Source organism: Solenopsis invicta, chromosome 5, assembly GCF_016802725.1.
Source record: "Solenopsis invicta isolate M01_SB chromosome 5, UNIL_Sinv_3.0, whole genome shotgun sequence".
NCBI lineage: Eukaryota > Metazoa > Arthropoda > Insecta > Hymenoptera > Formicidae > Solenopsis > Solenopsis invicta.
This window is the reverse complement of record NC_052668.1, coordinates 1,683,032-1,695,296: the sequence shown is the minus strand read 5'-3', so window position 1 is coordinate 1,695,296 and position 12,265 is coordinate 1,683,032. Positions and strand designations below refer to the sequence as shown.

Here is a 12,265-nt window from a genome sequence, read left to right as displayed (position 1 = left end):
CTAAAGTTATGTTGCGACATTTCCATTTTCCAAAAATAATTAGATACCTCTTCATAGACATATGGTATGACGTCTATTAAGCTGACACAGCCAATGCAGCACAATCGAATGAAACACGAATAAAAATTTGTTGCTTTTTGTTGCTAATTTGTTGCTCAATTTCGGATTTTGTTGCTCCAGCTGATTCGGAGAAAATAGTGGCTGTGCTGACTTAAGATTAAAGCTAGCATAGCCATTTAAAAAAATAAAAAAACAATATAGATTCTTCTATTAATTTGTTGCTATTTAGTTGCTCAATTTCTAATTATGTTGCTTCACCCTCAACCCTGAAAAACGACCCTAAACAGTCATACGTTAGCACAATATAATAAAATTGATAATTAATGAGATATCTCAACTGATTACGAATCCCCGAATTTGTTGCTTGCAATTTTCAACAAATTCGATTTTGTTGCTTTACTTTCGACCCTCCAAAAGCTACCCCTAGTCGCCGTACGTCAGTACAACACTCGAAAAATGCAAGTAGTTAAGATATCTCGACTGATTACATGTTCCCAATTTTGTTGCTTGTGATTTTCAACAAATCCGATTGTGTTGTTTATTTGGAGGATATGCTTACGGACCATACTCTATATGCTTATGAAGAGGTTTTTAATTATTTTTGGAAAATAGAAATATCGCAACATAACTTTATTATATACCATTAAATTTCTAATAAAATAAACTTTATTATTAAAAAAAATAAAAATTTTGAAAAAAAACTAAGTAGTAGGAAAAAGTGTTAAAAAAATTTTTTTAATTTTCTTTAATTATTGTTATAAAGTACTCTTCGCGCCATTTAACTTTCAATTAGAACATTTTTCTCTATCTTTTATAATGCCGACAATACACGCTTTGAAAGAAAATCGATTTTCTTCTAAGGGGTGTTTCACCTCCTAAAAATGCATTACGACACGTATAAAAAAAATACGTGTTCCTTATTTTGATCTGTACTATAACATATCAAAGCCTCATTAAAATCGAAGGGTGACAGATCCATAGTACACGGGCGAGTGCGCGTACCATGCGTTATGGAATGATTTTTAATTATTTTTGGGAAATGGAAATGTCACAACATAACTTTGTCAAATACCATTGAATTCGTAATAAAATAAGCTTTGTTTTGCTTATAAAAATTTTAAAAAACTAGGTGAGTGGTGGGGGAAATGTAAAAAAAGGATAAAAAATAATTTTTTAAATTCACTGTTATAAAGTACTCTTCAAGCCATTTAACTTTCAATGAGAACGTTTTTCTTTATCTCTTATAGTTTCGACGATACACGCTTCAAAAGAAAAAAACCGATTTTCTTCAAAGGGGTGTTTCATCCTCTAAAAGTGCATTAAGACACGTATAAAAAAATACGTGTCAGTTATTTTGATCTGTATTACAACGTATTAAACGCTTGTCAAAATCGAAGGAAAACACTTCCATAGTGCACGGACGGGTGCATGTACCATGCGTTATAGAGTGGTTTTTAATTATTTTTGGAAAATGGAACGGTCGCATTATAACTTTGTCATATACCATTGAATTTGTAATAAAACAAGCTTTATTTTGCTTATAAAAAGAAATAAAAATTAAAAAAAAATAGGTTAGTAGGGAAAAGTATAAAAAAAATAAAAATTTCTTTTGCTGTTATAAAGTACTCTTCAAGCCTTTCAACTTTTATTTTAAACATTTTTCTGTATCTTATAGTTTCGACGATATACGCTTCGAAAGAATAAAACCGATTTTCTTCAAAGGGGTGTTTACCCTCTAAAAGTGAGACTTGATACGTATAAACAAATACGTGTCCCTTATTTTTATCCGTATTACAACATATTAAAAGCTTGTCTAAATCTGAGGCAGACACTCCCGAAAGTTTTCTTGTTAAAGAATGTTAATTATCTTAAAAAAGGAGGATGTCAAAAATAGATTATTTTTAGTCCTGATATAATACCTAAATTATTTATTGGAAACTGTTGTGTGGGATCCTCTAAATGCAGAAAATAATAATTATTTGTTTACCAGGTTCAGGGAAAATTATGGAAAATCAGGATTTATTTTTGGTTGCTTAAATAGTCATAAGAATTTCTTAAGCTATATGTAATACTATAAAAATAAAATTAATTGCGTATTTATGTGCTCAAAAAGATGAATAGTAAATGTTCAGGATATGAGTTTTTTGGTTCTCATAATATACATATATCCAAAAATTCCCGGATACCTTAAATATTTGTTTCCCCAATAAGTATTTTTCAATTTATGAGGTTTTGAAACAATTAGCTTTAGCATTATCTAAGGTGTACCACATAGAGTTATCCAGTTGGATTTACATTTCTTTTGCGCGCGTGCGTGCATGCATGCAAGCGTGCATGTGTGTGTATCACGTCAAAGGTAACAAATTCACAATTTGTCATTCCCGTAATGGGATTTAATGATTCCAATTCGTGTGTGTTCAAAGCGCTGAGCGGTTCTGGAGCTCTGCTCTTCACAGCGCTGTACAGCACATGCATATATCACTACTGTACATTTCAATTCTCGTACTTACAAAATACTGAGAAAACATTCACACTTCAATTATTTAAGGGATCTGGGAATTTTTGGGCACCTTGTATATTATAACAAGGTGCCCAACAAAAACGAACAAAAAGCTCATATTCTCTTTATTTATTACTCACCTTTTTTAGCACATAAATATATGCAAATGATTTTATTTTAATAGTTATAAATCTTAGAAAAACACTTATATGACTACCTCAATAATAAATCCCGATTTTTTTTCTAACTCCCTGGAATTGGTGAACAAATTATTATTTCTGCTTTTAGAAAATCCTACAATTTCCATTAAATAATTTAGGTGTCGCATCAGGGCAAAAAATTATTTTTTACATCTTTCTTCAAACGTTAATTTTTAACTTTAGTTATTTAAAAAAAAACGTAATATGTTAACTTTTTTCCTAAGTTATAAATCTAAAGAAAAAAAAATTACAAAAGAAAAAATGTATTTCTACATAAAACATAATATTTTTTAATTATTGTGTGTAAAATTAATTTACGAATAAAATATTAAATTTATTTGATAATATATAGATTGCAATAGTTTTGTTATTTAAAGTAATCTTTAAATATTACAATATCTAAATAGTAAAAAATAAATATATAATTAATTTAATCTTAACGCAACTTTTAACTGAGTTTTTTTATTTATGCGACTTCATGTAACTAAATTATTGAGTTAGAACAAAAGTTCATAGCGTTTTTTAAGTGAAATTTAAAGATATTTGTATATAGATTTATTCACATATGTATCGTTACAAACTTTTATTCCAATAATTTTATGTCATTAGCTTTAATTCAAATTAGTTTGATAAAATATTAACTTACTCAAAATATAATTGAATAAAAAAAATATTGCAGCATTATTTTGAAAAAGGTTGCGCTCCTCGAATAATACATTACATAACGCTTGACAGTAAGCTTAAAGCCCCAAAAGATCAATCAATAGAACTTTTACCTCCAAGATGGCAAACGTATCTCGTAAGTACAAAAAACATGGTAATATTATATATATTCAATTTAAAAAATTATTTACTTTATATGTAGTATTTTATTATATATGAAATTACACATACAACACACAGCTGTAACAGCTTACGAGTTAATCTGATAATATTTATTGATTACATATTAATTTCTTATTTATTATTACAGCAAGGAAAAGACGAAATTAATTCAAAAAAAAATAAATACACATTTGATTCATACAATAATCTCTCTCTTGGAAAAGAAGGGATTAATATGAACGTAATAATAAAGTTACATCCAAGTATCCCTAATAGTCATCTTTTACGAAATCCAATTGTTAATATGTTACCAAAAATATTACCTGCAACTTTGAATTCCAAAATTTCGTCTAGAACTGATAATCTTCCTAAGAGAAATTTTAAATTTGACGATAACGGTGATAAAAAACTATTTAATAATAATGTACAAGATACGGAAACACATAAGAGAAAAACGACAGTATGTAAAGCGCACACAAATTTGTGCTCCTCAAAAATAAATACTTCGGACATAAACCCAACGCATACAGATAAAAATAATACAAAATTGAATACTATATTAACAAGAAACTCAAAAATATCCAAGGAATCGTTACAAATGGAATCATCGGAATTGCCACAAATACGAAAGACTACTCCACGATTAGCAAAAACAAGAAGTGCCCAAAATATGAAATTAATGGCTCAAGCTTTGGGTTCAAAGAACTCTTTTAACTGCAGTATCGTGAAATCTAAAGAAAAAGATACTACAGATAAGAATATTGATGAACATTGCTCAACATCAAAAGTTGTAAGTTTTATTTTTGTCTTAAAGAAAATATTTGATATCTATATAATTATGTTTCTAATTATGCATCTAATTTTTTTTTACTTAGGATAACGAAGAAGAAATAGCTGAATTAATGTTAGCTAGTAGCACAATAATAAAAGATCCTGTAAATAGGAGAAAGGCGAAACAAACTAGGGAATTAGAGATCATTAAAAGATTATTAAAAGCTGAGAATCCACTGACTGAAGAAGAACGTGAAGCAAGTAAGTTAATTAAGTTAAAATGGTTGTGTATTTATTCACTAATTATTTTTTTATTTGTATCTATTTTTAAAGAATTTGCAGCTTCATTTCTTCAGAAATTGCATTTGATATTAGAATCCAATGATCCAGAAACGTTTAAGGCTGTGATAAAGTTATATTTGAATTGTAGTGAAAAATTGGAAAGTATCAACCATACAGTTATTGATCCATTAATAACTAATGAATCCAAGGAATTTATGCCAAATAAACAGACGTTAGAGGATAGTGCAGTTAAAAAAGATATACTAATGATCCAATTGTATCAAGAAGTCTGTAAAAAATTACAGAATTATCCAGAAATATGTACAGATTTTTTATTATTTTTAAAACCTCATCAAGCCGCAATGATTGGCAAATCTATAGAATATATGATGTTACAAAAAATGAATGACTTCGTTCATGTTGCGCAAATATATTTTGCTAAGCAACCATCACGGATAGCAAAGATGATGCAGGCAATCACACAACTTTCGTCTGATCCACATACGACTTTGGAAAATGTTTACACTGTTATGAGTCCTGTTTTTAAAGGTCATCCACTTGTTATGGATTTATTTTTGCAAATTCTACCTACTGCAAAACCTCCCGAAAGGTAATAATATGGCTTTTAAAATTAAGCGTGTTAAAAATTACGTTAAAGTTAAATCAAGTTAAAATAAAAGTTATTTTGAAAAGCATTATTTATATTGAATTAATCTATTGTTATTTTTTAAAATTATATTAAAGAAACAATTATAATGGATCATTAAATAATTTAAGAAATTTAAATTTTGTTGAATAAATCTACATGAATTAATAAAGTAAGAAGATAAATTTTAGTTTGTTTAAGCCTTTGTAGGCTATTCGGATGTTAGACGATTTATTAAAAGATATTTAAACTTCCCAGAAACTCCAGGAATTGGCGATGTAAAGATTTTTCTGTGGCGTTCCTAGTGACGGTGGATAGAACTATTGCTAGTCAGACACTTTGAAAGAAAGTGTACTTATTATAATGGAAATTGTTGTGTGGCGCAATGTCTTAACTATAACAAAGAGGGAATTAGTTTTCATCACTTTCCAAAAGAACTTGTCACTTTCTTTTGGAAAGTGATGAAAACTAATTCCCTCTTTCTTATAATTATAACATTACGCCATAAAACAATATGTAGTATTTCTTTTTGATTATATTTCATTATTTTCCATTATAATAAGTATACTTTGTTTCAAAGTGTCTGACTAGCAATGATTCTACCCATCACCACTAGGAGCGCCACAGCAAAATCTTTGCATCGTCAATATACGGAATTGTAAAAAAGATGTTTTTATAATCGTTCGAATTTAATAAACTAATGAATTGCACGAAAATACTCAGTGGCGGCTTTTGTTAATTGTCTTTTTCTAATTTTCGTTAGTTAAATTGTTCATACAGTTTCTGATTTATGTTTTTAAAATTAATTTAGTTATGTCAAAAATTGCACAAACAAAAAATTAATTTAGTTAAAGATTGCATTAAGATTAACTTGAAAGTTAATTTTAAAAAACCTTATTTATATTATGTTATAATTTTTTAAAATAAAATTACTCTAATAAAACAATTACAATGTGAATCATTAAATAAATTTTATATTTTATTTGTAAATTAAGTTTATAGAAAATAACAAAAAATTGGTTTTTATATAAGAATATACTTTTTTCCTTTACAATTTTTTTCTTTTATTTACAATTAAGTAAATTTTTAACTTGGAAAAAAATTGATAAGTTAAAATTTGTATATTTCAAAAATAACTAATTAAAGTTAAAAATTTATTTATTTAAAATTAACTAATGGCTCCTGCATACTGGACGCGGAAACGCTTGCCGCGCGGCAGAATGCGGTAGTCAATCAATCGATTGCAAGCAGGCAATTGATTGGTTACCGCGTCGCTGCGCGGCAAGAGTTTTCGCGTGCAGTGTGCAGAAGCCATAAGTTAAGTTAAAAGTTTTTAACTTTTTCACTTTATTATTTAACTTTCAATTGTTTCACTATTTATATCCTGATAATTAAGAATTATTTCGTAGATATAATTTTTTATTATGTAATCTGTTTGTATCATTTATAAATTATGAATGTCATAGCTTATATTTAAACTATCCGATTCACGCCAAAGTTATAACATTAATATTATAAAATCAGCTAATCATAAGTATTCCTCTAAAGAATGAAATGACTATGATTGGACAGTTTTATAACATCGATGTTATAACTTCAGCGTAAATCGGGCCATGTAAATATAGTAATAAAATTGTATTTGATACTTTTTTACAGTTTACTTGCGCCTCATATGTTTGAAAACATGACATGCCCGTTAGGACCTTATGATAAAAACACAACTTACTCTGAAAACGCATTAGAACTGTACGAGAATATAGAATTACCAACAGCGACATATCAGGAAGATCCATATGGAGGAGAGAATTGTAAATGTGATTGTCATAATTCTGATGAAGCAAGTCTGAAAAATAATTCTGAGCATTGTGTTTCCTGCGGTACGCGGGTATGTATGTACGAGTATGTGTTTCCTGTACCTGCTGTACAGTGCGGAGCATTAATTCGTGTGGCTAAACAAATAAGTCTAGTATATACAATATATACTAGACTTGTTTGTTTACTCGCACAAATTAATGCTCCGCACTGTACATGAGACAGAATTATGTAATATTTAATTGACTTTTGTTTCTGCTTTCCTTATTATCCTTAGTGAACATTTTTCTTGAAATAATTAATTTAATTTTTCAAAATATTCAAAATTTCTGTATAAATTTTATACTTTTAGAAAAATTTTTAGTTCTCTTTAAATAAATTGAGACATTTTCCAGAAATAATTTGAAAAAATCTATATTTTTCAAATTTATTTCACTAAATTAAATAACTAAATTTCTTAGATTTTTTCAAATAAACATAATATATAAAATATTCGAATAAGAATATTTAGACCAATTTGAACTATTAGACACAAGTATTTGTGCTAATATAATATTTAATAGAGAGGAGGGTGAGACAAGACAGGGTAATTAAGGTTTGATGATGAATGAAAGCTAGGTTTTCATAAATAACGAATTATTTTTACTTATAAAATATTTTTTAGACATCCATCTTTCAATATAACTATCATTTAAAACAATCTTTAAATAATTATAAATTTTATTTAAGAAAAATTAAAAAAGTCATTTCTCCTCACTTGCCCTATGAGGTAATTCAGGATATCTCCACGGGCAAGAAGAGGTTTAAAAACACTTTAAAAACATAAATACAAAGTAGAAAGTGTCTTCTATCAGGTGATATAGCAGTTTTTATAATATTGTTTCGTATTTTGTAATAATTAATATTTTTTGTAACAAAACCTCAGATGTTATATTATGTCGAATATCTCACCTTTAGACTATATAAATATGGACCGCTAAAAGCTAACTTTACACATTGTAAGATGTGCAGTGCCACCAGTACCCAAAATCTTTAGTATGTACTACCTGAACTTAGCTATCATGCGTGCTAATGTGCATATGTCGCTAAGCACACCACTGACAAGTTAGCGGACAAGTTGAATATTTTTGGATTATTTTTGTTTATATAATTTGGAAATCGTTTGAGGAAGTTTAGGAAAAGTATTTAAATATTTAGGTAATAATATTTTTTTTGTTATTAATAAATTTTAATAAGCGACAGACAGCAGTTGCATTTAATATGTTTTATGAATGGAATCGATTAGATATCATTTAGGGAAGATGTCTACGTTGTTATTTTCATTTGAGAAAAGTTAGTATTTTGTAATTTAATAGATTTACACATGACAAGGATGAATAAAGCCTGGGTGTAGTGAGTGTAGTAGGTGTAGTACAATACATTTACACAAGTGAAGTTCCTAAACGCAATTTATAGTCCATTACCATCTTTAGTGTCGTTTTGATGTTAAAATTACATAAAAAATGTCACTTGACATCAATTTGACGTAAAAAGAAAAATTTGTTAGTACATGCTATTTTCTCAATTTGTAAGATATTATTTTAATACATTTAAAAAAAACTTCATTATTTCTGACTTACTGTTATTAATTTTTCAGATAAAGATGGACAAACGACTTTAAAAAGATTTTTATGGTAAAGAGATTAGTATTTACATTTAAACTGCTATTTGATAAGTATTTTTTTTACACAAAAGCAATTCGTGTTAATTTATAAAATATATATGTTTATTCACTTAATGGATACACATGTATGTATACATCTCTATGTCTATATGTTTCTGTAATTTCTAAGATGACTTAATCTGTAATAAATAATTTTGTTTGTTTTTAGACAATCAAATATACTGCACTAACCTATTATTACATTGATCTTGCCTTTCATTGTTCGGCTTCTCAACGGGAGTATCTGAAACTTGAAAAATGTTAACATGCAAGATCAGAGATTACAGAGAAATTTTTATCGCTACATGTGTGAAGTTTCTACAACGATGATGTCCTTAAGCCATGGGTCCTGATATCAAAGAAGATCCTACCGTTCCCAAAGCAAGCCAACTACCACAGGAAACACTACAATCTTAGCTTGCTTGCAAGTTTGCGCCGGGTATGTTTTCTTTTGAATTTATATATAATTTGTCTACATTATTTATAGGAATTACATCTGATTTTTTGTTTTCATATATCATGTCATTATTAATTCCAAAAGTTCTTGTGAGACACTTCTACAATATATGAAAACAAAAATCAGATGTAATTCCTATAAATAATGTCAACAAATTATATATAAATTCAAAACATACTCAACGCAAATTTGCAAGCAAGCTAAGTGTTTCTTATGGTAGTTGGCTTACTTTGGGAACCGTAGGATCTTCTTTGATATCAGGACCCATGGCTTGAGGACATCATTGTTGTAGAAACTTCATGCATGCAGCAATAAAAACTTCTTCGTGATCTCTGATCTTGCATGTTAACATTTTTCAAGTTTCAGATATTCTCGTCGAGAAGCCAAATAGTGAAAGACAAGATCAATGTAATGATGTGTGAGTGCAGTATATTTGATAAACATTGTCTAAAAACAAACACAATTATTTATTATAGATTAAGTGATCTTAGAAATTACAGAAACAGAAATAGAGATGTATTATATATACATGTGTATCCATTAAATAAATAAAAATTTATATTTTATAAATTAACACAAATTGCTTTTGTGTCAAAAAGAAATACTTTTCGAATAGCAGTTTAAAATGTAAATACTAACCTTTTTACCATAAAAATCTTTTTAAAGTCGTTTGTCTTTATCTAAAAAATAAAAAAATAGTAAGACAAAAATAATAGTTTTTTTCTTTAAATGTATTAAAATAATATCTTACAAATTAAGAAAATAAAATGTATTAACAAATTTTTCTTTTCATTTAATAATTTCATGTTCAACAAATACTCAGATAGCACGTTGCCGTCTTTGTTATCATTTTGACACCAAAATTATATCAAAATTCTCATTTGACGTCAAATTGATGTTAAGTGACATTTTTTTATGTGATTTTGACGTCAAAACGATACCAAAGACGGTAATATGCATTGAACTATACTCTAACTGGAATGGGCACTAGCCGCCAGAAAACGTGACGAGAGAGAGCCATTTCGAAGGGCCACCTCTCTTTGTCAGTATAGTCACGTTAGAAAGTTTTGCACTACCGGCACATGAGAATAGATAAACGAGCGACTTGAGTAACATACATAAATAAAACAAAAGCAAAATTGTATTATATTTGTTTAAGTATTTAAGTGACTTTTTAAGTAAAAGTTAATTTCTTCCTCGTTACCACGAATTCCGTTACATGCTGTATCAACATGAAAACAAAGAAGAAATTTAACTTTTGAGTAGAAATGTAAGGTGAATGCTGACGCATGCGCAGAGAACGCTTAGAAAAAGAGAGGTGGCCCCTCGCATCATGTTATTTCTATCACGTTTTCCGCTTACGGACGTTATATGGCAGTGCCCATTCCAGTTAGAGTATAGTTCAATGGTTGCAACATTTTTTTTAATGGTTTTTGGAATGTAGACTTGTTCATCGATTGCCAAATGTAATTGATTGGATCCACAGATAAGAACCAATTATGTTTGCCCATTCAATGAGCAAGTCTACATTCCAAAAACTATCGAAGAAAATGGGCATTTGTTTATGCAGTGGTTAGCCACTGCATAAACTCTTCGATGGTTTTTGAAATGTAGGCTTGCTTATTAAGCGGCGAACGTAATTGGTTAATTCACGGATAAGAACCAATTACATTTGCCGCTCGATGAGCAAATCTACATTCCAAAAACCATCGAAAAGCAATGGCTGCGCTAACCACTGCATAAACAAATGCACCCAATGTGCAACCTTTAGCTCCTGACTGTACAAAAACGTGTCGAATACATACAGGGTGTCCCAAAAAGTTCAGATCTCTTCCAGGGTCGCAGCCAGAGGGTGCCCCGGCACCTCTTAACAAAACAAATAACGACTAATGTACCTTTACACACTCTTTTTTAATGTTAAGAGTTTATTATTTTATTTGTATCCATAAATGCAATGAAAGACGTTCTTTTGTTTATACATAAATGTAATACATTATTTTGCTTATATAATTTTTAAATTGATATCTTAAAATGTTATTTTGATTAAATTGCAAGTACCTTCTACTTTTCCTTAGGCGCCTTCGCAAAATTTGTTCTATCTACGGCTCTGATCCCCTTTTAAGAGCGGACTTTTTAGAACATTCTAAGAGAAAAATCCTAATACAAAAATGTTGAGGGTATAATGTTTTCAAATTATTTTCGATTAAAGCTTACGAATCACAGAGCTGACATTTCGCGCGCTCAGGCATGGTGACAGGACAAGGTACCACAAGGGTACCTCTTGACATTGAGGTTGCCATATAAATACGCAGTGACATTTTTACTAAGAAATTATTTTCATAGGAAACATATTTGTACATTACATATGCATAATTAATGTTTTCAACAAAATATTAATTTGATAACAAAATGTTACAATAGTCGTTGCGTTAGCTGTCAAAACAAATTTATTACCATATTCATATAATAAAAACTTTTGTAGTAATATATCGATAATATCGATAACTGCAATGAATTTATTTTGACAGCTAACCCAACGGCTATCGCAACATTTTTATTGAATTGATATTATGTTGAAAACATTAATTATGCATATGTAATGTACAAATATGTTTCTTATAAAAATAATTTCTTAATCAAAATATCACTGCGTATTTATATGATAACCTCAATGGCCTAGTTTACACCGAGTACTTGATACACAAACTAACTAGTAATTTTTTATTAAATTATCGTAATTTCGACAATAAATTTAAAGAATACTACATTAAACTGGTACAGTGCGTTGCATTGATGCCTGGGGTACCAATTTTAAGGACCACGTTTCTTTCATAGTTATTTTTACGTTCATGACTAAATGCTGCTGTCAACGATCACCGCAGCATTCAGTCATAAACATAAAAATAATCAAGAAAGAAACGTGGTCCCTAAAATCGGTATCCCAGGCATCAATGCAACGCACTGTACATATGAATCGAGATAATTAAATATATGTATCATGTATACATGC

General features: G+C 28.9%; 1 protein-coding gene across 4 annotated transcripts in view; it reads left to right on the top strand.

The window, feature by feature from the left end:
* The window catches only part of LOC105207486, a 71,146-nt gene that overhangs the window by 55,944 nt on the left and 2,937 nt on the right, over positions 1-12,265 (top strand). For all 4 annotated transcript variants that reach the window (XM_039448955.1, XM_039448958.1, XM_039448957.1 and 1 more), the window contains 5 exons: positions 3,440-3,559; positions 3,734-4,375; positions 4,461-4,617; positions 4,690-5,248; positions 6,941-7,169. In XM_039448955.1, the coding sequence (XP_039304889.1) occupies positions 3,440-3,559; positions 3,734-4,375; positions 4,461-4,617; positions 4,690-5,248; positions 6,941-7,169 (1,707 nt within the window). The remainder of the gene's footprint in view (positions 1-3,439; positions 3,560-3,733; positions 4,376-4,460; positions 4,618-4,689; positions 5,249-6,940; positions 7,170-12,265) is intronic.